We start from the raw sequence: 25,140 nt of genomic DNA on the forward strand, positions 1-25,140 counted from the left end.
CTCAAGCCAGGACGGTTGGTAGGATTTTGCAAGCCCAGGCCAGATGTGGGGGGGGAGGGGGGGGTTAATGTAGTGAGACATGAATCCAAGGTCCCGGTTGAGGCCGTACTCATGCGTGACGATGGCATCTCCACATCGTGATCCCACTGCACTTGTTACTAAAAGTGAGAATGTTGGAACAATCCAAATCTTTGTGAGTGGGCGAGTTGGAACCCTCACTGATAATGCTTATACACTTAAATGGGGTTATCAAAGAACTGGATTTAATTCTGGTCCATGGACTCTAAATCAAATGAACGCCAATGTCACTATTATTAAGGGAGGAGGGGGTTAACAGACATTTCTGAAGTACTCGTGATTACAAGTGAACAGAAATTCAAGGCAGGCAAACAGAAAAAGTATAGCTGCAATTAATATGCTCGCCTCCCAGCCAATCCTTGCTTTAAATAGCAGGTCGTATCTGATCTTTTTCTATTACCCCCCCCCCCCCCCCCCCAACATCCTTCAATGTGTGTTTTTAAAAAAACACTGTTATTTAAAGAGACCCATTTATAGCAAATGCACAGGGGAAGGATTGATGGCCCCGGTACAGTGACGATATAACCAAGACTTTAAATTGGAGAGAAAAATCCTGATTTCTGCAGTGAGTTCAATTTCGCCTTTGAAACTCACCACAAGAAGAATCTATTGCAGGGATGTAACAAAAAAAAAGCAACCAGCGCCTCTGAAACCCATTGTTGTCTCTGAAATACACATCTCCCGGCAACATTCTCCGGAAAACTGTTGCATTTCCTCCTTCTCCTGTTGTAAAATTGGTAAGTGTAGAACATCCTGGGACAATTTGCACCAAAAGGGATTAGCAACTGAAAATTAATTCGTTTTCTGACCCCCGCCCTGATCCGCTTTGTAATTTTGTAACTGGTTACTTTTAAATTAATCGCAAAATATTTAACCTTAATTTAGACCGCAAACGTTGCACTTCAGGAGCTGTTGCGGGGGGAATGACCATCTGCAGACAGTTTGCCAACACACCAATGGGTTCTCAATCGCAACGATCTATAAAAGGCGATGGCTGTTTTTGAATCGATCGGATGGGGATTTCTCAAACTAGTCCCATTTTTGCAGGTGGTGATCGGCCAGCCGGTTTTCGGAATCGCAGGCGAGATGCCAGGGAGAGGTGAACTGGAGGTGGGAAGGGAAGGTCTGGCCGGCTCGAGGAGCCCCTGAAGCGGGGGCGATGGGGCTGAGGAAGCAGCTTCCCCCACTTCCCTGAGCAGAGATGTTGGAGCAGGCGCCAGCTCGCAGGCGCCACTAATGCTGCCTCGGTCGGCAAAAACCTTCCCACCTCAACAGAGGAAAAAAATGATGAATTTTCGGAAGACCAAGTTTGCAAGGTAAGATTATCTGTGAGTTAATTGTTGAATTCCATCTATCTGCCTGAGAAATGACAGTGCTCATTGGTGATCCAATTTTTGTTGTCTCTGCCTTTGCTGTTTTTTATAAAGAACACCTCGGCGTTTGTGTGACCATGTCCTTTATAAAGGTACAGGGTACATTCAATACTTTTTGTCAAAGCTTGCTTTTGGAAGTGGATTTGAAGTGGAGTCTCTGTTGGTCATGCAGGGAACCACACTGCCGATATCCAAGCTCCCCAGGCAGCATTGTGATCAATATTGAGTGATGTTGGTTGAGGGATAAATATTAACCAGCACAGCAAGGAGGACTTGCAACCAGTGGGGTGGGATTATTGATCCCAACCCGAGATTGGGGCCTCAGTTCAACACCTCATCGGAAAGACATCTCACCAGAAAGTAAGGGGCAGGAGGTTTCGAGGGGATGTGAGGGAAAACTTTCTCACCCAGAGGGTGGTGGGAATCTGGGACTCACTGCCTGAAAGGGTGGTGGAGGCAGGGCAGTTAAGAAGTAAAAAAAGTAACGTCTCCATAGTCCCAGATGACCATAAGCTTCTTTCCCATTTGAGAGGGAGAGTTGACTGGTGGTGATTTAATCTGAGGATCACCACACCTCAGGCGAGGGGCAAGGTTCAGAAGGCGGAATAAGTTCATGAATAACGGAACGGGAAATGAACCCTGCACTGTTGACCTCGTTCTCCATCACAAACCAGCTGTCCAGCCAACTGAGCTATTTATATGTGCATTTTGATGCCAAGTCATACAAGGCCAAGTGCAGGAAAATGGGATTAGAATACCTCGGTGGTTTTTGACTGGCGCAGAAGCGATGGGCCGAAGGGCCTTTCTATACTGTAAGACCTCTAACTCTACGACTCTATCTGACAGTGCAGCACTCCTTCAGCACTGAACTGGAGTATCAGCCTAGATTTTATGATCAGGTCTCTGGTGGGACTTGAACCCACAACCTCCCACACTGAGGTAAGATTGGCACCTACTAGGGCACAGCTGAATATACTGGAAGGATGTGATCAAACTGTCTTTTACACAGCATTACTGAAGAAATTTGTAACATGGAAACAATCCATCTGACCTTTGTTGGGTGTTTATCCCCATCGTGAGCACACGGTCAATGTTATCCCGCACCCTTCCTTTCTTCAAACAACAACTTAGCCTATTCTCAAACGTGATCCCCACTTCAGTCGTTAACTCTGGTAGCCTGCCATATCCAATCTACCTGATTTGTTGTTGGAGGGCCTGTCCACTCACTTTCCCTCCCTGTGGATTTCTCAACCTGTGCTCAACACTTCCGTAAGTGTCCCAACACGAGATCAAGAAACAAAAGGTAACCTTTTAACATTTTTGTACTTCCAACACAAATAGGGACCATGTCAGTAATATTCGATATGAAGCATTACCCTCCAATGTGCAGCCTCCCAATTTCCCATCCATTTCAAATAATGGCTGAAAAATCTAACACTGCAAAATGGACACATCACTTTCACAACCCAGTTATTCATTCCCCCCCCCCCCCCCAAAAATCATTCCTAGCACGAGCCACATTGCACCAGGACCCCAAAAGGTAAAATAACTCCTTTACTTTTACCATGTAAAACCAGTTGTGTCATTAAGTTAGCAAAATAACCACGGTGGTGCAGTGGTTAGCACTGTTGCCTACGGCGCTGAGGACCCGGCTTTGATCCCGGCCCCGGGTTACTATCCGTGTGGAGTTTGCACATTCTCCCCGTGTCTGCATGGATTTCACCCCCACAACCCAAAGATGTGCAGATTAGGTGGATTGGCCACACTAAATTTCCCCTTAATTGGAAAGAAATAATTGCGTTGTTATGGGCGAGGCGTTTTCAGAACCCCAAAATGTATCATGGAGTTCAACCAACCTCTCCCTTTAATGTATTTGTTGCATTTCCTAGCACACGGCTTTTTCCCTGGGTGTGGGATTACAATTATGGACACGTGAGTTTTTAAACACAAAACACTGTTTATTCCATGAACTCAACTTAACATCTTAAATAAACATTGGATCTCTTTCCATCCCTTTCTTCAAAGTTAACTCAGAAAATATTGCAACAGTAAATAACTCCTTAAAATGTTCTTTCAAACTTCCAAGAGACTTAACACCTTTAAACAGTATCACATCAGGTTAAAGGATTATATATTTTCTGTAGAATGGCAGAGATATATTAGCTTGGTTGACTTCAGCTCCAGCACCTTGCTTTCTTCCTGCAAACTCTCTGGAAACACACAGACACACCCAAGCTGCTTTCTAAAACCTGGCTTTCTCCCTTCAAGCAGATCACAGCAAACCAGAACTTCTCAAGCTGCTGTCTCAAACTGGCTTTCTATTTTTAAACTGCTCACAGCAAAACAGCCAGGCACTTTTAAACTGCTCTCAGCAAAACCAGCCAGGCACTTTTCAAACCGCAAAACCAAACTGAAAATGGCTGACCTAATCTCAGCTCCACCCACTCTCTGACATAACTGTTTTCTTAAAGGTACATTGCTCGTACTCTAAGTTTAAAAAAAAGTTAACAACATTTTACGTTAAGCCTGCCATAGACAATAGTTTCTGTTTAGGGCAAAAAAAATATATACTTCATTCATAAAACTTGGAAAGGTACTTTGTCAATTTAATTGTGACAGTACATTAAGTAGTTTACAGAATAATTTGGCTGAATGCCTCACATAGCATTGGAGCCTCACTCCACTTACAATGCAGGGTGGCAATGCCAAGGTGCCCAGACAGCTGTGCTAAGATGCCCAGGTGGCACCAGAGGTGCCAGGGTACCATCCTGCCCAGAACCCGACTACCTGGTGGCCTCTGATTACCTGGGAGACTGCCTCGCAAGTGCCATTTATGTCTGGTCAACAATTGTGAAAACCAGTGCTAAGTGGCCCCAAGGTGAGGTATCCCAGGGTGGGCATGTGATTCCGGGCCTTGTGATACTCCGGCACAGACATATTTAAGTGAAGCTATCTGTCCCCTTAAATATGCAAATCTGGATCCCGCCCAATGAGGGAAAGATCCAGATTGCAACGTCTCGCGAGATCTCACGAGGAGTTCCGAGCATTGTAAATCTCACGAAAGGCCTCTTGTAAGATTTAATGGCCTCATCTCGTCACCGAGCCAGGCCTGACGGGCCGTTAAATGTGGCCAGAGCCTTGCATTACGGAACTGCTATAGATGAACTTTGACCAAAAACCACGCCATCACTTTCCAGACACTCTTTTACAAACACACATTCCAGAAGGTGATGGACTCTTCCCCAATACAGCAGCCTTGAAGCCTGGGAATGCGTAATGGATCCAACATGGAAAGCCCTTCTCACTACCATCCAAGCTACCATCTTGATGCTTGTTTGAAAGCTGTGGTGATGAGGCATTCTGACAAATGTTTTAGCTATGGCTAGATGCTCACCATGGTTAGATGAAATGAAAATCGCTTATTGTCACAAGTAGGCTTCAAATGAAGTTACTGTGAAAAGCCCCTAGTCGCCACATTCCGGCACCTGTTCGGGGAGGCTGGTATGGGAATTGAACCGTGCTGCTGGCCTGTCTTGGTCTGCTTTCAAAGCCAGCGATTTAGCCCTGTGCTAAACAGATGCATCGCACTGTTCATTTGGGATGGTTTGCTGCTCTTCCCCAGTGACAGGATGAAGCACGCAAAGTTAGGGGGAGCAGGGTAAAGTTCCCAACACTCTACCTCAATACTGTGCCTCAAGCAAATTTGTTTGAAGACCACTTGAAGTTAATCAGTAGGTTCATAAGGAACAGTGTTGACCCCCACCCCCTCCCATGCCACTGTTCAGCTGCAATGGTGAGGGAAGATTTGGGATGGCGCTATGATGGTAGGGCTCGGTGTCTTTTTCTCCACCCCCACCTCCCAGTTTGCCTTAATTGAAGTCAGGCATGGGAAGACCACCCTTGGTAGATGGGGGCCTAATTTCAAGAGCAAAGTTCTATCCTGTTGGCATTTTCGGGGTATCATGCACTTCTAACCACAGGCTCCAATAAGGTCCACCTGGTCTCCATTCTGCCAACTAACATTTATCAGAAGCCATGAATTCTGGTTGCAGATGGCATGACAAGTAATCTGTCATGGAAGGTCAGGAACCTAGTTTAAATGCATTATCATATCATTAGTGAGCCCCCTCCCCCCACTCCGCCGACTGAACATTCATCGGGCACCAGCACGATTTACAACAGCTGTATAAAAAAATGAGAATCATAGAATTTACAGTGCAGAAGGAGGCCATTCGGCCCATCGAGTCTGCATCAGCTCTTTGAAAGAGCACCCTACCCAAGTCCACACCTCCACCCTATCCCCAAAACCCAGTAACCCCACCCAACACTAAGGGCAATTTTTTTGGACACTAAGGGCAATTTAGCGTGGCCAACCCACCAAACTTGCACATCTTTGGACTGTGGGAGGAAACCGGAGCACCCGGAAGAAACCCACGCACACACAGGGAGAATGTGCAGACTCCGCACAGACAGTGACCCAAGACGGGAATCGAACCTGGGACCCTGGAGCTGTGAAGCAATTGTGCTAACCACTATGCTACCTCATGACCTCCCCACCAGAGGGGATATCAGAGGTGAACACTGGTCGCCATCACCCTCCAAGGTGGCAGTTGCAGAGGGAGCACTGGAGAGGAAGTGGGGTATCCAGATAAGTGCATCGGGACAGGGGGTTCAGTATTGACATCTCAGGGGGCGGGTTCGCTAACAAGCCTCAGCGGCCCTTCATGGCTGTAAGCCTCAAGGTTACAGGGGTCTGGCGGATGGTTTGCTGGCTGGTTTGCAGCCAGATTTTCGCGTCCTCCTTACTGGACTTCTGGCGATATCACCGCTGAGGGATTTCCCTGTTAGAGTGGCAGCTGGAAAGTGGATGTGGGCAGGTGAATCCACAGGCTCAGCACAGGAGGCGACAATGAGGTCCTGGAATGGGGTTCCATTAGATGCCAGGCTGCACAGGCAGAATGGGGGACTCTGATAAGGGGTATATTTCAGCCTCATGAGGACTGAAGATCCTCACACCTGGGACAGGATGAGTATAGGGAAAATGAACCACTACACCCAGGCAGCACTTTGAAGCCAGACGGCATGAGCTGTCTGAAAGTTCAAAGCCCCTGGTTATGGAGACCAGGTTGTCAGGGATTAGGGTATGAATGGCTGGCTGTTCAAGTTGAAAGGCTAGTTTAATCATCAGCCCCTGAGAGCTGGGGGAATGAGGGTTGTGATGAATGTGAGTTGGTATATGTATTGTATTATATCTATCTGCTGCAGTAATTTTTTAAAAGCCTAGTTTTGGGTGTGTATATATCTGCTGCAGTAATGTAGGGTGGGATTCTCTCAGCCCAGGGCTGGGCCGGAGAATCCCTGCGACTGGCGCGAATCGCGCCACGTCACCCCGACGCCGGGACGTGATTCTCCGCAGAGCGGAGAAAAGGCGCCGGCGTGATTGGCGCGCCACCGGTCGGAGGCAGTTCTACGCCCCCCCCCCCCCCCCCCCCCCCCCACCCCCACCGATTCTCGGCCCAGGATGGGCCGTCACAAAAAAGTCGAGTCCCGCCGGCGCCGTTCACACCTGCTCTCAGCCAGCGGGACCTCGGCGTGGAAGGGTCCGGGTCACCTGTGAGGGAGGTCTGACCCGGGGGGGGGGGGGGCCTCCAATGTGGCCTGGCTCGCGATCGGGGCCCACCGGTCGGCGGGCCGGCCTCTCTGGCTGGAGGCCTCCTTTCCTCCTTGCCAGCCCCTGTAGCCTTGTGCCATGTTGCGTTGGGGCCGGTGGGGAGAAGGGAGCCACTACGCATGCGCGGACCCCGGGGCGCCCAGTTCCGACGTGCTGGTCCCCTGTTGGGGCCAGAATTGCTGATCCCGAGGCCGTGTTGACACCGTCGAGAAACGCAACGGCGTTTCCGACAGCGTCAACACTTAGCCTCAGGATCACATTTTCCGGCCCATATTTTTTAAAATCCTGGGTTACAAGAAAGCCTGACACTGTGGTTGCAGAAGGCATAATTACAATGTCGTAAAGGTGAGATCATCATTATTTCAAACCATGCTTACGTTTACAACGGATGGCCTAATGTTTTATTTTCATGATTTCTGGGGAGTTCATAGTTAGAGACATTGCGTTTAAGCTTAAGTAATTAAGTCATGGGATTTGAGTCAGATAAAGATGATGTAGTAATGGGAGGGTCTGTGGCAGTCAGTTTTGAGTTAATGTTGCTGCAAGTTGTGAACTGAACTACAGTTTCTGCAGTAGGTTGTCAGAGGTTCACTATTAATCTGACAGGATCTCACTCTCCAAGGAGTCTTTTAAAGGAATTTTTTATCCAGAGGTTGGCAAGTAATCCTGTGTTTGCTAACTTTATTTACAAGTGGGTTTTGACCTGTGATTTTGTTGTTAGGCATTGTTTAACTGGTAATTGTAAGATATATTTCTGTGCTGTTAAAGACATTTTAATACTGTGTTAAGAAAAAGTTTGTTTTAATATACAATATCCTTATTTGTATGTGGAATCAGTCCTGGAGCGAAGTATCTTTCCTCACAGTTTTATAAATAAAAAAAGTGATTGGCAGTTCTATCCAGTTTCCTAGCAAATGTTGGGGTCTGGTCCAAGATGGTAATAGGGTGCCCTCTGAGGATGAAGTTGACATGCTAATTTCAGTCTTCACATGTATCAAGTGTGCCTCCACTGCCACAAGGGAAGCTAGTTGCCTAATCAGGGGCGGGATTCTCCGACCCCCCGCCGGGTCGGAGAATCGCCGGGGGCTGGCATGAATCCCGTCCCTGCTGATTGCCGAATTCTCCGGCCCCGGATATTCGGCGGGGGCCTCCCCGGCGATTCTCCGGCCCGCGATGGGCCGAAGTCCCGCCGCTGTCAACCCACACTAGCCGGCGTGGATTGAACCACCTTTGGGACGGCGGGACACAGCGGCGCGGGCGGGCTCCGGGGTCCTGGGGTGGGGGAGTGCGGGGTGATCTGGGCCCCGGAGTTGCCCCCACGGTGGCCTGGCCCACAATCGGTGCCCACCGATCCGCGGGCGGGCCTGTGCCGCGGGGGCACTCTTTTCCTTCCGCCTTCGCCATGGTCTCCACTATGGCGGAGGCGGTAGAGACCCCCTCCACTGCGCATGCGCGGGGATGCCGTGAGCGGCTGCTGACGCTCCCGCGCATGCGCCGCCCGGCAAAGTCAGTTTTGCGCCAGCTGGCGGGGCACCAAAGGCCTTTCCCGCCAGCTGGCGGGGCGGAAATCAGTCCGGCGCGGGCCTAGACCCTCAAGGTAAGGGCTCGGCCCCTCAAGATGCAGAGACTTCCGCACCTTTGGGGCGGCGCGATGTCAGACTGATTTGCGCCGTTTTTGGCGCCGGTCGGCGGACATCGCGCCGATATCGGAGAATCCCGCCCCAGGTCCCTGACCATGTCTTGATGAGTCAATTGTGCCAATTTAGTTCTCATTGCAATGCATGAGTGTGCCACTGATTAGCACCCAATTTTTAACCCTTTGGCAACCGCAGTTGTGGTGTTGTGTGGTGATGGTTTTGTGGTTAGTGCTCTGGGATGTAACCACAGCAGCCTTGTCTCGAATCAACTCCCACATGAACTCACATGAAGCTTGTGGTTATTAATTAAACTGGAATTTTTTTCACATTGGCCCCAAGGCCCGAACCTCCGTTTGGAATCTGGTCCCACAGCCTGAACCACCTCTTGGAAATGTCCTCCGTGCTGGCGAGGCTTCCTGTTTGGGCTGCTGCTGCACACCCTTCACTTCCTTGCCCTAGCCCATTGCCTAGACTTGCCTTGGCGTGCCTTGTTGATGTCCAGCGGTGGAAGTTCCCATTGGAGGTCCCTCTACCGAGGAGCCCTCCCTCTTAACATCGGGGGCCTGGAATGGAGGGTGTTCCGTGCAGCCACAGGTTTCACTGGTGAACAGACTCCCAAGATACCTGCCCTTTTAGGAGCCTTGGGGAATCTGTACCATGCCAGTACAGGTTATTATAGGCTGCACTCCCTGTTCAGTTATTTAAAAAATCAATTTTGCAGTTTTGTTTTCACTTCATCCCCACAAAGCTGATCTATAGGCACTTGATGCGGAGAAAGGCAGGGAAGGAGGAGCACCACCTCGTCAACCTGCACCTGGCCAAACTTGCCATCAACAGGTCCAGGCAGTGGGTGATTGAGGGTGTTATCCGACCTGACTGCCTGCCCCTCATCTATAGCTACGTTCATGACCGGGTGTCCCTGTAGAGGGGGCATGAGGTGGCCATGGGCACCCTTGAGTCCTTCTGTGCCAGTTGGACAATGCAGGGGCTGGGGTGTCATATTGACCCCGTTTAATTACATTTTGATTTGATGTTTTAAGTCTCATTTGTGATTCACTTTTTGTTTAATGCAGTTTTCCTTTAAGGTACTGTCCTTTTAATTTGTCCCTCAGTTCATTGAATTTTGTTTACTTAGTTATTTGTATTAAACAAAATAGTTGGAAGCGTTTCCCCAAAGCGTTGAACTCTGAATCTCATTCTCACATCGACACACAGAGAGGTGACACAGAGAGGCTCCCAATGAAAGGCATGTGGTGAATTTGCTCATCAGCCACCCCGTTCAAGTGATGACAGGGGACACTGTCTTATTTCCCTGTGAGGTGAGAACACAGAAGGGGGGTGGTATGCAGACCACTGAGGCTCAAGTGTTGATGCGCTCCATTCAGGGTCTCCTCACGTTGGGTTTAAAACAATCTAATCCCTCCCTAAAGAGACACGGCTTCACGGGGACAGCACCATAATATTTACACACTGCAGGGTATAATGTTTCTGGTTTTACAAGACTGTCATTTCCTCTGAGTTACACCTTGGGAAGGCTTGTAGTATGAAAACATTTTGCACATAGTATGTGTCCATCACACACCAGATGAATAGTTTTAATACGTCGCACAGAGCCAAAACAATCTTTAATTAAAAAAAAAAGTTAGCGACTCACTGACATTTTGTTACAACTGCCTAGTTTCGAAGTAGCTAAAATTGCATGGATTTATCAATTAACAGCAGCAGTTTTAAAGAGGAAGGTCAGTTTAGCAATTAAACATTGCAACCATGTTCCAGACCCCAGACTACCATGTGTAACGTTTCCCCATCACTTCCTATAGTTGGGGCCTGTAGAGAATACAAGAGGGGATAGAAGGGAAGCTAGAAAAAGGGCTGCTCATTTAGGACAGTAATGAGGAGAAATGTTGGGCGGGATTCTCCGACCCCGCGCCAGGTCAGAGAATCGCTGGGGGGGGGACGAATCCTGCGAAACCGCTCCGACGCCGGGACGCCGATTCTCCGGCAAACGGAAAATCGGCGCCATTGGAGCCGGCGCGGTCGCCGCGGCGCCAGTTGGGAGCTGCTCAACGCAGCCTCCCTGGCGATTCTCCGTGTTCGACGGGACGAATGCCGCCGAGTGCGGCCGAGTCCCGCCAGCGCCGTGTGGTTCTACCTGGCGGGACATCAGCATTCTGGCTGTGGGGGCCGGCCTGGTGCGGGGGAGGGGGGATCCGACTCCGAGGAGGGGGGGCCTCCACAGTGGCAAGGCCCGCGATCGGGGCCTACCGATCGGTGGGCGGGCTAATCCTGGGGGGGGGGCCTATGTTCCTCCGCTTCGCCATGTTGCCCGGCGGCTGGCGCGGAGAAGGCAACACATGCGCGGACCCGCGCCGGCCATGGCGCGCATGCGCGGACCCGCGCCGCCTGTGCTGGTGCCCGTTTCAGCAGCAGGAGCTGCGTGAAGCGCTCCAGTGCCGTGCTTGCCCCCTGTGCGGTGCAGGATCGCTGCTCCTAGGGACCAGATGACGCCATCGTAAAACGCTCCGGCATTTAAGACGGCGTCAACACTTAGCCCCATTATTCGAGGTTTCCGCCCTTTTTCTCAGAGTTATGATTCTTTGGAACTCTCTTCCTCAAAATGTGGAGATGCTGGCATTGGACTGGGGTGAGCACAGTACGAAGTCTTACAACACCAGGTTAAAGTCCAACAGGTTTGTTTTGATGTCACTAGCTTTGTTTCGATGAAAGGTGAAAGCTAGTGACATCGAAGCAAACCTGTTGGACTTTAACCTGGTGTTGTAAGACTTCGTACTGTGCTATTCCTCAAAAGGCAGTGGAAACAGAATCTTTGAATATTTTTAAGGCAGAGCTGGATAGAGTCTTGATTAACAAGGGGGAGGAAAGGTTATTAGGGATAGGTAGGAATGTGGGATTCAGTTTACAATCAGGTCAGCCATGATCTTAGTGAATGATGGAGCAGGCTCGAGGGGCCGGGTGGCCTACTTCTACTCCTCATTCATTTGTTCATATGAGTCTGATACAGTTCCGGGTTAGGGCATGGGGAATAGCCATGAGGCAGCAAAGGTGAAATGTTTCAATCCAAGTCCCAAGAAGCCTAAAAGCCTCGTGCACTTGTTGGAGGAGGCATGAGAGAGGCACCTAAGGAAATGCTAGGGAGTGGAGAATAGAAGCAATTTTGCTCTTCAGGATGACTCTGAAGCAATGAAAGATCCAGTGAGCAGAGAATCACGGACGTCAAATTGTTTTATACTAAGGAAAGTATTTGAGATAAAATCTTCCTGTTGTGCTGGCAGTTGTCTCACTATCTGGTGAATAATGTCATGACGCTGAGCAGCTCGTCATTGTGCCTCTGTTTACGTGACATGAATAATGCTTGTTTCTTTGTTGACTCGTTCAAAACCGTGACAGGAAAATCAGATAAATTATTATGACATGTTTAGGTCTAACAGATGTCTCATCCATTAGTTTCTGGTACCAAGGGTTTAGATCAGTGTGTTCTCTTGGGGGGTGTATTTTACTCCAGCCTCTAATTGTAACGAAAAGTCGGTATGTGTTTAAAATAGAAAATCTTTGCGGCAACTTTTTTTTTTGCTGACGTTAGTGGCTGGATTAAAATGGGCCATCTGGGTTAGAAATAAAGCCAGAACTCGTACCAAGTAATGACTATCAGTTTCCATGATTCAACAATTGTTACTGGTTTACGCATACAGAGGCTGGGACAGATAACCCTGGGAAAATAGATTCAAATCCAACTTTGAGTGTTTTGAGAATTTTACTTCAGTTTTAAAAGTTAGTAAATAAAAGTCTGTGGCTGAATTCTCCGATTTCCCCAGCCGCTGTTTCTCAGCGTCATGCCGTTCGCTGGAGTGGGATTCCCTACTCCCGCCGCTTGTCAGTGGGATTTCCCACTGAAGCCGCTCCACGCCACCGTGAAACCCACAGGCGGAGGTGGGCTGCCAGCGGGAAAAGTGAATCGCGATGACTGGAGAATTCCGCCCCTATCAGTTCGAACAAAAATTGACCATGAAGCTGCTGAATTATCGTAAGAGTCAATGATTCCTTTAGAAAGGAAATGTGCCATCTTTACCCAATCTGGCCAAATGGCCCAAATCAAGGTGATTGACTCTTAACAGCCATCCAAAGTGACCTGGCCAGCCTCCCAGTTATATTAAACAGATGAACTTCAAAAGTTCAAGAAGGCAGCCCATCACATCATCTTTGTAGGCCAACCATGGATGCGCAAAATATGAATTTTTTTTCTTCCCACTGGCTCTAAATTACTTGTTTATTGAATAATGTGTCCAAAAAATCCTATTCCCAAATTTTCCTGTCTTTCTCTCAAGTCATGAAGACTTGACCTGGCCTTTTGGGCTGGATTTTACTGTCTCCCACCAGGACTTATTTTCGGTGGGGTGGGGGAGCACACAAAATATATCCAGTGACTAGCCCACCACCTTCCTGTCCATCGCCTAACCGGTCCTCCTATTACAGGGGGTGGGTGGAGCACCTATTAGTCCACCCAGCTTTAGGCCTATCAAAGGCCTTAAGTAGCTAATAACTGCCCACCTAAAACCCTCAAAATCCATCTCCGCTGTGTCATGGGAGTGTCCCTTTAAGAAATGTTTTGTCTTCTTAAATGGCTGCAGTGATGTAATTGTGTGGGTGGAGCTGGGCTGTGGCTCTGGTTTTTACTTTCGTTTTGAGCTGGGAACTGGCTGTGGCTCTGAGTTTTACTTTCGGTTTAGAAGATGAATTCAGACAAAGAAGGTTTCTTTTGTCTTTCTGCATGTTAAAAAGTGTCCAGATCACTTGATAATTTAAAAGTGATAACTGTTTTCTGGAAAGAATTCAAACCTACATTTTTGGTAAAAGGGTTTCCCTGATTTAGTGGATGTTGTTATCAAATTGAAACAGTTGAAAGAAAAGTTATTGAGGTATATAGATAGATACTACTGTAGCTATGTGGGGTATTTAGGTTTGTCATTGATAAAATGCTTACTGTGCGTGTTTTGTTTTTGATTAAAAGTGCTAAAGGCCCCTGTTGAATAACACCTGAAAAGTAGGCCCTTGTGCTCCTCGTAACCAAAATCAATAAACAGTTGTAGGTCAGGTGAACTCCATGATATACTTTGGAGTTTTCTAAACCTGGCCCATAAAAGCTGACATAAAGCAGTGGCAGGTGGGTGAGATGGGGTAGGCAATTAATTAAACAACTTTGTTGCAAATCGTGGCGGCACGGCAGCACAGTGGTTAGCACTTTTAGCACTGCTGCTTCACAGCTCCAGGTTCCAAGATCGATCCCTGGCTTGGGCCACTGTCTGTGCGGAGTCTGCATGTTCTCCCCGTGTCTGTGTGGGTTTCCTCCGGCTGCTCCGGTTTCCTCCCACAGTCCAAAGATGTGCAGGTTAGGTAGATTGGCCATGCTAAATTGTTCTTAGTCTCCAAAAATGTTAGGTGGGGTTACTGGGTTACTGGGATGGGGTGGAGGTGTGGGCATAAGTGGGGTGCTTTTTCCAAGGGCCTGTGCAGACTCGATAGGCCGAATGGCCTCCTTCTGCACTGTAAATTCTACAAAAAGGAAGGGGGCATATCATTATGAGGGGTGCATTGGGTGCACCCCTCCCCAAGATATTGCCCATCTTTATTCCTCCCTGCTGGCCTCCAAACTCTGTCCCCTCCCACTCCTTTTACGCCTTTCATGAAGCGCCCCAATCTCTTTCTGCCCAAAGCCCCGGACTTAGCTCTCTCCAGTGGCCATGTCCTCTTCATGCTGTGGCCTGCTTCCACTCCCAGCAAGGCCTACAACTGAGTTCTGGCACTACTGGACAATCAGAATGGCCGGCAGCTGTCAAGGGTGGGAAATCTTCCCACTGAGGGGCGGGAAGCCCAGCTCCCAACTACTTTTGGCTGCCAGCAGTGTATTATCATTTCAGGCTGGCCTTATTTAAAGTCGATCAGTTTGGACCTGTAAGTTCAAGGCCAATGTGTGAACCTGGAAGATAAGCACTCAACCAAGGGTCGCCTCGGCCTAAATCTGATCTCAGGCCCACACATACACTTTCAAGTCATTTATGTTAAACTGGATTTGAACCCAAACCCAGAACCCATTGGATCACCATGACCAAGGTTGCCAACCCTCCAGGGTTGACCTTTAGCCCCTATGAATTAAAGATTTAATTGCAGCAAGCAGCCCAGACAAAAAAATGGCATTGAATTATAAAGAATTGTGTGCTTTTCTTAATTTTCTTTGAATATATTCATTTATTAGTAAAAGTATTGGATGGTTATAAATTGTTTGACCAGGCAGATCATTTGGAGGCGATGACCCCCTATGCACTTGCTTGTATAACTACACCCCATCAGTAGAACTCCTTGAAGTCTGCCTGCTAAGTGGAAATATTCATTACATCAATGATGATTTTGGAAACTTTAGAGGAATTCACAAAGTTTAAACTTTAAAGCCTTTTGCCTTTTTTCTGAAGTAAAGAAGTACATAGGAATCCATTCACATCCACAAAGGTTGTGTGAACCTTTCCAGGCCTTCCAAATCTCTTGAGACCAATTTGCTTATGACCTAATTTTCTGGCATTCGCTCGTTGTCAGCAATGTTAATATGGATTAGACCATTCAGCAACGGCACCCCACAGGAGAATTGGGCAAAGTGGCACTGCCTTTTCACTCAAACTAATCACTTTATTGGAAGACAGACCTAACTTTCCAGTCTTTTGTTGCTTTTAGAAATTTTGAATGTGTTTGTCCTTGAGCACCTAAAATAATAGCAGGAGTCTTTGTTTCCTCATGCATATCTTTCATAACCGGGTAGATGAATCAATGACACAAAGAAATAAATCAGCATGATGTGATAGCCATAACAGAAATGTGTTTGCAAGGTGGTCAAGCCTGGGAACTGAATTGTTAACTGCATTTGATGTTCCGAAAGGGTAGGAAGAAAGGAAATGGGGCTGCTCTGTCAATAAAGGATGAGTCAGTGGGAGGCATGGTGGCACAGTGGTTAGCGCTACTGCCTCAAGAGGGGCAGGAGCCAAGGTTCGATTCCGGCCATGGGTAACTATCTGTGGAGTTCGCATGTTCTCCCCATGTCCAGGTGGGTTTCCTCCGGGTGCTCCGGTTTCCTCCCACAGTCCAAAGATGTGCAGGTTAGGTGGATTGACCATATCAATGTGCAGGGTTACAGGGATAGGATGGGGGAGTGGAACTAAGTAGGGCGCTCTTTCGGAGGGTGGGTGCAGACCTGATGGGCTGAATGGCCTCCTTCTGCACAATGGGGATTCTATGAGTACAATAGTGAGAAATAATCCTGGCTCAGAGGATGAAATAACGGGCTTGCCTTCTGAGGAAAGTTTGGACAGGTTGGAGCTGTAACCTTTGGAGTTTAGAAGATTGAGAGGTGACCTTATTGAAACATAAAAGATCCTGAGGGAGCTTGACAGAGTGGATGCTGAAAGGATGTATCCCCTTGAGCGAGGGACTGTAACTAGGAGGACACAGTTTAAAAATAGGGGGTGCCCCATTTAAGGCGGAGAGGAGGATAATTTTTCTCTTTGAGGGTGGTTAGTCTGTGGCATTCTCTTACCCAGAGAGCAGTAGAGGCTGCTCATTGAACATATTTAAAGCTGAGTTAGAAATTCTTGACTGAGAAGATTGTCAAGGGTAAAGGAGGTAGACAGGCAGGTAGAGGTCACAATCAGATCAGTCAGGATTTCATCAAGTAGCGAAGCAGGCTAAAGTGGCGGAACAGTGGTTAGCACTGCTACCTCACAGCGCCAGGGACTCATGATCAATTCCGGCCTTGGGTGACTGTCTGTGTGGAGTAAACACTTTCTCGTTCTGCGTGGGTTTCCTCCGGGTGCTCCAGTTTCCTCCCATCCAACTGCATATCTTTGGACACTAAGGGGCAATTTAGCATGGCCAATCCATCAACCTGCATATCTTTGGACTGTGTGGGGAAACCCGGAGGAAACCCACACAAATACGGGGAGAACGTGCAAACTCCACACAGCCAGTCACCCAAGCCTGGGATTGAACCTGAATCCCTGGCGCTGTGAGGCAACAGTGTTGACCACTGTGTCACTGTGAAGCCAGATTGTTTTCAGTTATAGTTTCATGGTCACCATTACTGAGACTAACTTTCAATTCCAGGTTTTTAAAATTTGTATTATATTGTATTTTCGAAACATCCCGCGACTAGATCCTTAATGATAAATCCCTGCACTTTCCCAATGACAGATTTTGGGTTAACTGGTCTTTAGTTTCATGCTTTTTGTCTGCCACTTTTCCGGAATAGGGGTATTGCATTTGAGGTTGTCCAATCTGCTGGGACCTGTGCAGAAACTCAGGAATTTTTTTATTCTTTCGCAGGATGTTGGCATCGCTGGCCAGGCGACTCTTGGTTGAGTGCTCATCATCCAGGTTCACACATTGGGCTTGAATTTACAGGTCCAAACTGATCGACTTTAAATAAGGCCAGCTTGAAATGATAATACACTGCTGGCCCTTGAGAAGGTGGTGGTGAGCCACCTTCATGAACCGCTGCAGTCCGCGTTTTGGAGGTGCACCTATAGTGCTGTTAGAATGGGAATTCTGGAATTTTGACCTAGTGACAGTGAAGGAACAGTGTTATAGTTCCAAGTCAGGAGGGTGCATGGCTCAGAGGGGAACCTGCAGGTGGTGGTGTTCCCTTGCATCTGCTGCCCTTGCCTTTCTAGGTGGTAGCCGTTGTGGGTTTGGAAGGTGCAGCCTAAGGAACCTTAGTGACCTCCTGTAGTGCATCTTGTAGATGGTACACATTGCTGCCACTGTGCATCGGTGGTGGAGGGAGTGAATGTTTAAGATGGTGGATGGGCAGCTTTGTCCTCAGTGGTTTTGAGCTTCTTAGGTGTTGTTGGAGCTGCATTCATTCAGGAAAATGGAGAGTATTCCAACAGACTCCTAACTTGTGTCTTGTAGATGGTGGACAGGCTTTGGGGAGTCAGGAGGTGAGCTACTCGTGTAGGATTCCCAGCCCCTCACTTGTTCTTGCAAGCACAGTATTTATATGGATAGTGCAGTTCAATTTCTGGTCAATGGCGACACCCAGGATGTTGGTAGTGGGGAATTCAGCGATGGTGATGCCATTGAAAGTCAAGGGACAGTGGTTAGGTTCTCTGTTGTTGGTCATGGTCATTGCCTGGCACTTGTATGGCACAAATGTTACTTGACATTTGTCAGTTTAAGCCTGTATATTGTCCAGGTCTTGCTGCATTTGGACATCGACTGCTTCACGAGGTAACAGAAAGGATCAATGAGTGTAATGTTGTTGATGTGGGGTACATGGACTTTCAAAAGGCATTTGATAAAGTGCCACACAACAGACTAGTGAGAAAAGATATAGCTCATGGACAACAGCAATGTGGATACAAAATTGGCTGAATAATAGATAACAGAGAGTAATGGTCAATGGATATTTTTCAGGTTGGAGGAAGGTTTGTAGTGAGGTTCCCCAGGAGTCGGTAGTAGGACCCTTGCTTTTCTTGATATATTTATATTAATGATCTAGATCTTGGTGTGCAGGGGACAATTTCAAAATTTGCAGATGATATAAAACTTTGAACTATTGTAAACTGTAAAGAGGACAGTGTAGAACTTCAGAAGGACATAGACAAGTTGATGAAGTGGGCAGATAGGTGGCAGATGAAGTTCAATGCAGAGAAGCCTGAACTGATGTATCTGGTAGGATGAAGAAGGAGAGGCAACATAATATAAGAGGTAAAATTCTTAATGGGGTGCAGGAGCAGTGGGACCTGAGTGTATATGTGCATAGATCATTGAAGGTGGCAGGATAGGTGGAGAGAGTAGTTACTAAAGCATATTCTGGCCTTTATTAATAGGGGCATAGAGTACAGGAGCAAGAAGGCTATGCTGAACTTGTACAAGACACCAGCTGGAGTATTGTATACAGTTTGGGGCATCAGTCTGTAGGAAGGATGTGAACGCATTGGAGAAGAGGTTTACAAGAATGGTTCCAGGAATGAGAAACTTCAGTATGAGGTTAGATTGGAGAGGTTGTGACTGTTCTCCTTGGAGAGAAGAAGGCTGAGAGGAGATTTGGTCGAGATGTTCATAATCATGAGGGGGCTGGACAGAGTAGATGGGGAGAAACTGTTCCTGCTCATAAAGGATCAAGAACGAGAGGCACAGATTGAAGGTGGTTTGCAAAAGAAGCAAATGTAATGTGAGAATGAGTAGGAACAATGTGCAGGGGTATGGGGAACAGGCAGGAGAATGGCACTCAGTCATTATGCTCATTTGGAGAGCTGGTGCAGACACGATGGGCCAAATGGCCCCTTCCGCGCCATAACATTGCTGTGATTCTGAGTATCCCAGGAGGTGCGAATGGTGCTAAACACCAATTGCCAAATCTCCCATCACCAAAAATGTATAGCTTAGATAATAGTTAAAGCAGATGCTTATCAGTTACTATAACTAACAAAATACAAAATAGCTGATCGGGTAAGTTGAGATCATGGATTAAAACAGTGAATTACTTAGCAGGAGAGGAAGAATATGTGAAAATATTTTGATGTCCGAGAGGAATCTCGGTTTATCACAGATACCATAAATAAAGTGAAATTGACATACAGCTATGAAGAAGGGCACTCAAATAGACCAGGCTCCCTCATCCTTTTGTGGCAGTTTTTCCAAAAGACAACATAGAAACATAGAAAATAGGAGCAGGAGTACGCCTTTTGGCCCTTCGAGCCTGCTCCGCCATTCAATATGATCATGGCTGATCATCCAGCTCACTAACCTGCTCCCCCCTCCTCCCCATAACCTTCGATCCATTCAGCCCCAAGAGCTATATCATAATTTGTCTGACTTTGTGATATTGCATCAAGCAACCTTTCATAGAATCATAGAATTTACAGTGCCGAAGGAGGCCACTCGGCCCATCGAGTCTGCACCGGCCCTTACAAAGAGCACCCTACTCAAGCCCACGTATCCACCCTATCCCCATAACCCAGTAACACCCACTTAACCTCTTTTGACACTAAGGGCAATTTAGCATGGCCAATCCACCTAACCTGCACACCTTTGGACTGTGGGAGGAAACCGGAGCACCCGGAGGAAACCCACGCAGACACGGGGAGAACATGCAGACTCCGCACAGACAGTGACCCAGCCGGGAATCGAACCTGGGACCCTGGAGCTGTGAAGTAACTGTGCTCACCAAGATGCTACCGTGCCGCCCTAAGGTTACCAACCTTTGGATAACAGGCAACTGGCTTTGTATGTCTTCATGCACAGAAGGTCCTTCTGCTTAGTAACTAGCCTGATGCCCTGATATCATTTTCAATTGAGGACAATACCACTCATGTTAATGTTTAAGTGAAACATGATTAAATTGACATTGATTATGCCAGTTAGGGCGGCACGGTGGTGCAGTGGTTAGCACTGCTGCCTCACAGCGCCGAGGTCCCAGGTTCGACCCGGCCCTGGGTCACTATCCGTGTGGAATTTGCACATTCTCCCCGTGTCTGTGTGAGTCTCACCCCCACAACTCAAAGATGTGCAGGGTAAGTGGATTGGCCATGCTAAATTGCCCCTTAATTGGAAAAAAAAATAATTGGATACTTTAAAATTTATTTTTAAAAAGATTATGCCAGCTAAAAATATACGTGAAATTGGGGTACATTTAGCCAGGGTGTCATTGAAATTAGAAGATGCTGTGGGAAGATGTACATAAGTGTGAAAACCCAAATGGAGAAAAGTTTTTAAAGATCTCAATCAACCTTGCATGAGATCTTTATTCTTTAAAAAAGGTCCAAGGGCCATGAAGTTGTTTTCCAAAGTAACGGTGTTAGGCTTCCAGAGGCTGGGTTCTATATACAGAAAAGAGCCCCTCTTTCATTCAGTTTGGCTGTGTCAAATAACCTCTGTGGTAACTGCTTCAAAATAGCGGTTTGTCACAAATTTCCCTCTCACTGTGATACAGAAGCATGATGACACCAAATCCAAGAAAAGTGTCAAGAACGTCATCAGGAACTCTTATCACTGCATTCATTGGCTTGACTAAAGCTTTTGACTCAGTACAATGACAAGGGTCTGTGGATTGTGCGCCAATGATTTGGTTGTCAAATAAACTTCATCATGATCCTGTAATCGCTTCTTGACGATGGGACCACAACTAAATGACTACAGTCAAAACTGTACAAACTAACACTCCCCAAAAAAGGACACCTGTACAAAACAGCACTTATTGGCATCTTGCTGCACCTTTTAAATCACAGACAGTTGCAAATTATGAATTACAGAGACTATTTGATGCACTCAGTCTGCTTACAATTCAAAGCACAGATTTGTTGCACAATGACTTTTGTGGAATGGCATGCCCTACATCCAGCATCCATAGCAGCAGTGATGCCGTTCTGTCTCGAGAATTCAATGCTTGCTTGTCAGCAATAGAGTGGTTACTCTGCCGCTGTGAATGCTGGGTAAAGAACTCCCTATTCAACAAAAGTTGGGAAATGTAAAGTGCAACACCCTCCTCACTCCACCAGTATGTGAAGTACTGATGGACAGTGAACAGCTCCCTACCCATCCCCAGCAGTTCAAACACCAACAGCTGCGGCACACAGAACTTGGGTCTCCCAGGCACTCTGCCCCCCCCCCCCCCCCCCCCCCGTGCCAAATAACTGGGATCTTCGAGGCACCTCTGAACCCACAGCAACGACCAAGCCCTGTTGTAAGCTGTCAATCCAGTACATACCCTACGTTAGGAAATCACTCCCTCAATGGAGAAGGAGCCCAGGATGACATTGAACTGGGAAATCCAGAAACAGAAAACACATTAAAATCACATCCTGCAGGCAGGGCTCCAGAATTAGGCACAATCCCAGGGGAGGGTTAAAAAACAAAGAAATGTTGGAGGAGATAAAACCAGTTCCAGGATATCTGTCTCATCCAATTTACTGAACATATGTACAAAGTTGATGGCCACTTTGTAAATATGGACACGTGTGAAAGAAAGACATCGGGGGCAAGTCCCTTAGGTGTCTATAATTTACAGGGTTCACTTTATTGGCTACTGTAACCAATAATTTATTAATTACATGTTTGTGAAAATGATTTTCTGTCACCAGTACAAGAAGAGGCATTAAGTTTGACTTTGATAGACTAATAATCAGTAACAGTCCAGAATAATTGGGATTTTATTTACAAGCAGCAGTGAAATCAATGGCCTAGGTTTCATGAGGCAATGGGTGCCTCAGCTACCAGCTGGAGAGCAGGCAAGACCCCCATATTTGGCTTTGAACATACTTAATGACCCAGCCTCCACTGTCCTCTGTGGTAAAGAATTCCACAGATTCACTCCCTCTAATAGAATAAATTCCTTCTCATCGCTGTCTTAAATGGGTGACCCACTCACACTCAGATTATGCCCTCTGGTCCTAGATTCTCCCACAAGGGGAGACATCTTCTTAGCATCTACCCTGTCAAGCCCCCTGAGAATCCTATATGTATCAATGTGCTCATCTCTCGTTGTTCTAAACTCCACCGAGTGAAAGCCCAACCTACTCGACTTCTCCTCAAAAGAAAACTCCTCCATACCCGGGATTAACCGAGTGAATCGTCTCTGGACTGCCTCCTCTTCCCAATGCCTGGTCCCTCATTCAGACTCCGAGTGTCTTTGAATGAGGGAATTTCCCTCAATGGGAGCCGGAGAACAACACCATATGGGTTTGCTTGTTGTGCTCTCCGCTTGGCAAGTCCCCCCCTTCCCCACTAGCCACTAGGTTAATACTAGCCGTGGCACGATGAGACCCTTAGGCGGGCATTAATTAATTGCCTATTTAAGGGTCTCAATTGGCAGCAAGGCAGGAAGACTGTCCATGGGCCTTCCCTCCATGAACTTAATTGGTGTAGTGATGGGAAATTGGTGGGTCCTCGCCCACTACCCTCCCATCTGATTAAATGCCCCCCACACCAAAGATGCCACATTAGAGAGCACAGGATTCTGCCCAGTGTTACTGATCTAGGAACGCAGGAACAGCGAATTCCAGTGTGGGTACAGCTCTGCCTCGAAACCAGAGTTGCGAATCATATTTCTCAGGTTGGTTGAGATATACTCAATTCGTATCATCTGTCTGAAATATATTTCAATTATTTTTGAAGACATCTTTGAACTGTAATATGAGTTATAGGCACACGGTGAGCTTTACTGTTCCCCATTAAGCCACTTAGGTGGCCTCTCGCCCTGGCAAAGATGACAAGACATTAATTTTGAATCATTCCCCAACAGGGAATGAACTATCAAATTTAACCCAGGCTGCCTCAGCCCAAATAAAGCTTGACTACACTGATGGATCACAGAGCCAGTCCTCTAATGCACTGTAATCACAAGATGACAGCAAAGCCTGCCAAAATTCACTCCGCTAATCGTCTCAAATGTTGCCATCAGGAGGGGTCTAAGAGGAGTGAGGATGAAGCGGAGACGAAATAGTGAAAGTTTTAATTTTTTTATTTTTGAAAATCTTTTTATTGGCTTTTCTCATATTTATAAACAGTTGTTACTTATACACATTACATTTTTCTTGCCCGCGCTAATTTGCTTTATTTTACAGAGAAGTTTGTTTTGTCCTTTATTTGACTAACTGTACATACATTTTGCCGCCCTCTGGATCGGTCTATGATATCCCCCTTCCTCCTCCTCCTCTTCTTCTCGTGGTTTCCCCATTCCCCGTGCAGTCCTTTGGTTCTTCATCTTTTTTTTCCCCCTGGCTTACTCCTCATTGCTGGCCTCGAACAGGTTTTGGAACAGGCCGACGAACTGCCCCCAAGTATCCAGGAAGCTTTCCTCTGACCCTCGGATGGTGTACTTAATCTTCTCCAGGTGGAGAAATTCCGAGAGGTCAGCGAGCCAGTCTGCAGCTTTGGGTGGTGCTGCCGATCGCCAGCCGAGCAGGATTCTCCGGCGTGCGATTAGGGAAGCGAAAGCAAGGGCGTTGGCCCCCTTCCCCATGTGTAGCTCTGGCTGCTCCGATACCCCGAAGATTGCCACTATTGGGCATGGCTTCACCCTCACCCCCACAACCTTGGACATTGCCTCAGAGAAGGCTGTCCAGAACCCAGCAAGCTTGGAGCAAGTCCAAAACATGTGGGTGTGGTTGGAAGGGTGATGCACAATCAATCACTACTGAAGCGAGATTGTAGTCCAATTGAAGGCTTTAATGAACAAGTAGTTACCCCAGCAGCTCCAGTACAGAATGACTGCTGTGGGTGAAACACAGACTCTTATGCTCCTCCTGCTGGGTGGAACCAGCAGGCAGGTTCTACCACTCATACTACAGTATAAGGTACATTCCACCTAGGTACCGCGATACCCCTAATATAGCCTACCACATTCACCCCCTGTTTAAAAAAGAGTCCGGTGGGGGGGGTGGCTTCGGTGCCTTTACATACAATACACATATTTACAGACAATTATTTACAAGTTCATTTTACAATGAAACTATCAGCCGGTCGGGGGCCCTGGTCGTCCTCTGCGATCGTGGCAGTCCCGGCGGTGATGCTGGCGTCGGCTCGGGCATCCGTGGCTCAGCTTCATCGCATCCAGATGGGGCCAGTGGGAGGACGGATCCTCCTGGGAAGGGAGCTGTGGTGGTGTGCGCGGTGAGAAAATGGTTGGGGTTGGTGGGGGGGGTGAGGGTGGGGATCCAGCGGGGGCTAGATCCCGGAGGGAGACCTTGTCTTGTTGGCCGTCGGGATGCGCCCCATAGGCATACTGGGGATTAGCATGGAGGAGATATACTCTCTCAACCAGTGGGTCCGACTTGTGGGCCCGTACGTGTTTGCGGAGTAGGATGGGTCCGGGGGCTGGCAGCCATGTTGGGAGACGTTCATGAGGTGTTTTGTTGGTAGTAGTGCACAGTAGTGATCGGATGGAGTGAAGTGCATTGGGGAGGACCTCCTGCCATCGGGACACTGGGAGGTTCTTGGACCATAGGGCCAGTAGGACGGCCTTCCAGACTGTCCCGTTCTCCCTCTTTACCTGCCCGTTTCCCTGGGGGTTGTAACTGGTCGTCCTGCCGGAGGCAATGCCCTTGCTGAGCAGGAATTGACGCAGCTCGTCACTCATGAAGGAGGCCCCCCTATCGCTATGGATGTAGACGGGGAAACCGAACAGGGTAAAGATGCTGTGGAGGGCTTTAATGACGGTGGCAGCCGTCATGTCGGACAGGGGATGGCAAAAGGAAACCGAAGGGAGTACTCATAAATCAAATTTAAGAAATATGTGTTGTGGTCGGTGGAGAAAAGGGGCCATTTGAAATCCACGCTGAGGCATTCAAAGGGGCGGGAAGCCTTCACCAGGTGCACTTTCTCT

At 47.7% G+C, this 25,140-nt stretch overlaps 1 protein-coding gene across 2 annotated transcripts in view; it reads left to right on the plus strand.

Moving 5' to 3' along the window:
- The first annotated feature begins 508 nt into the window (after positions 1-508).
- Positions 509-25,140, plus strand: part of mmd2a (monocyte to macrophage differentiation-associated 2a) — a 234,928-nt gene continuing 210,296 nt past the window's right edge. For both annotated transcript variants that reach the window (XM_072480948.1, XM_072480949.1), the window contains exons 1-2: positions 509-815; positions 1,126-1,394. In XM_072480948.1, the coding sequence (XP_072337049.1) occupies positions 1,315-1,394 (80 nt within the window). In that variant the 5' untranslated portion in view covers positions 509-815; positions 1,126-1,314. The remainder of the gene's footprint in view (positions 816-1,125; positions 1,395-25,140) is intronic.

This window comes from Scyliorhinus torazame, chromosome 17, assembly GCF_047496885.1.
Source record: "Scyliorhinus torazame isolate Kashiwa2021f chromosome 17, sScyTor2.1, whole genome shotgun sequence".
NCBI classification, from domain to species: domain Eukaryota; kingdom Metazoa; phylum Chordata; class Chondrichthyes; order Carcharhiniformes; family Scyliorhinidae; genus Scyliorhinus; species Scyliorhinus torazame.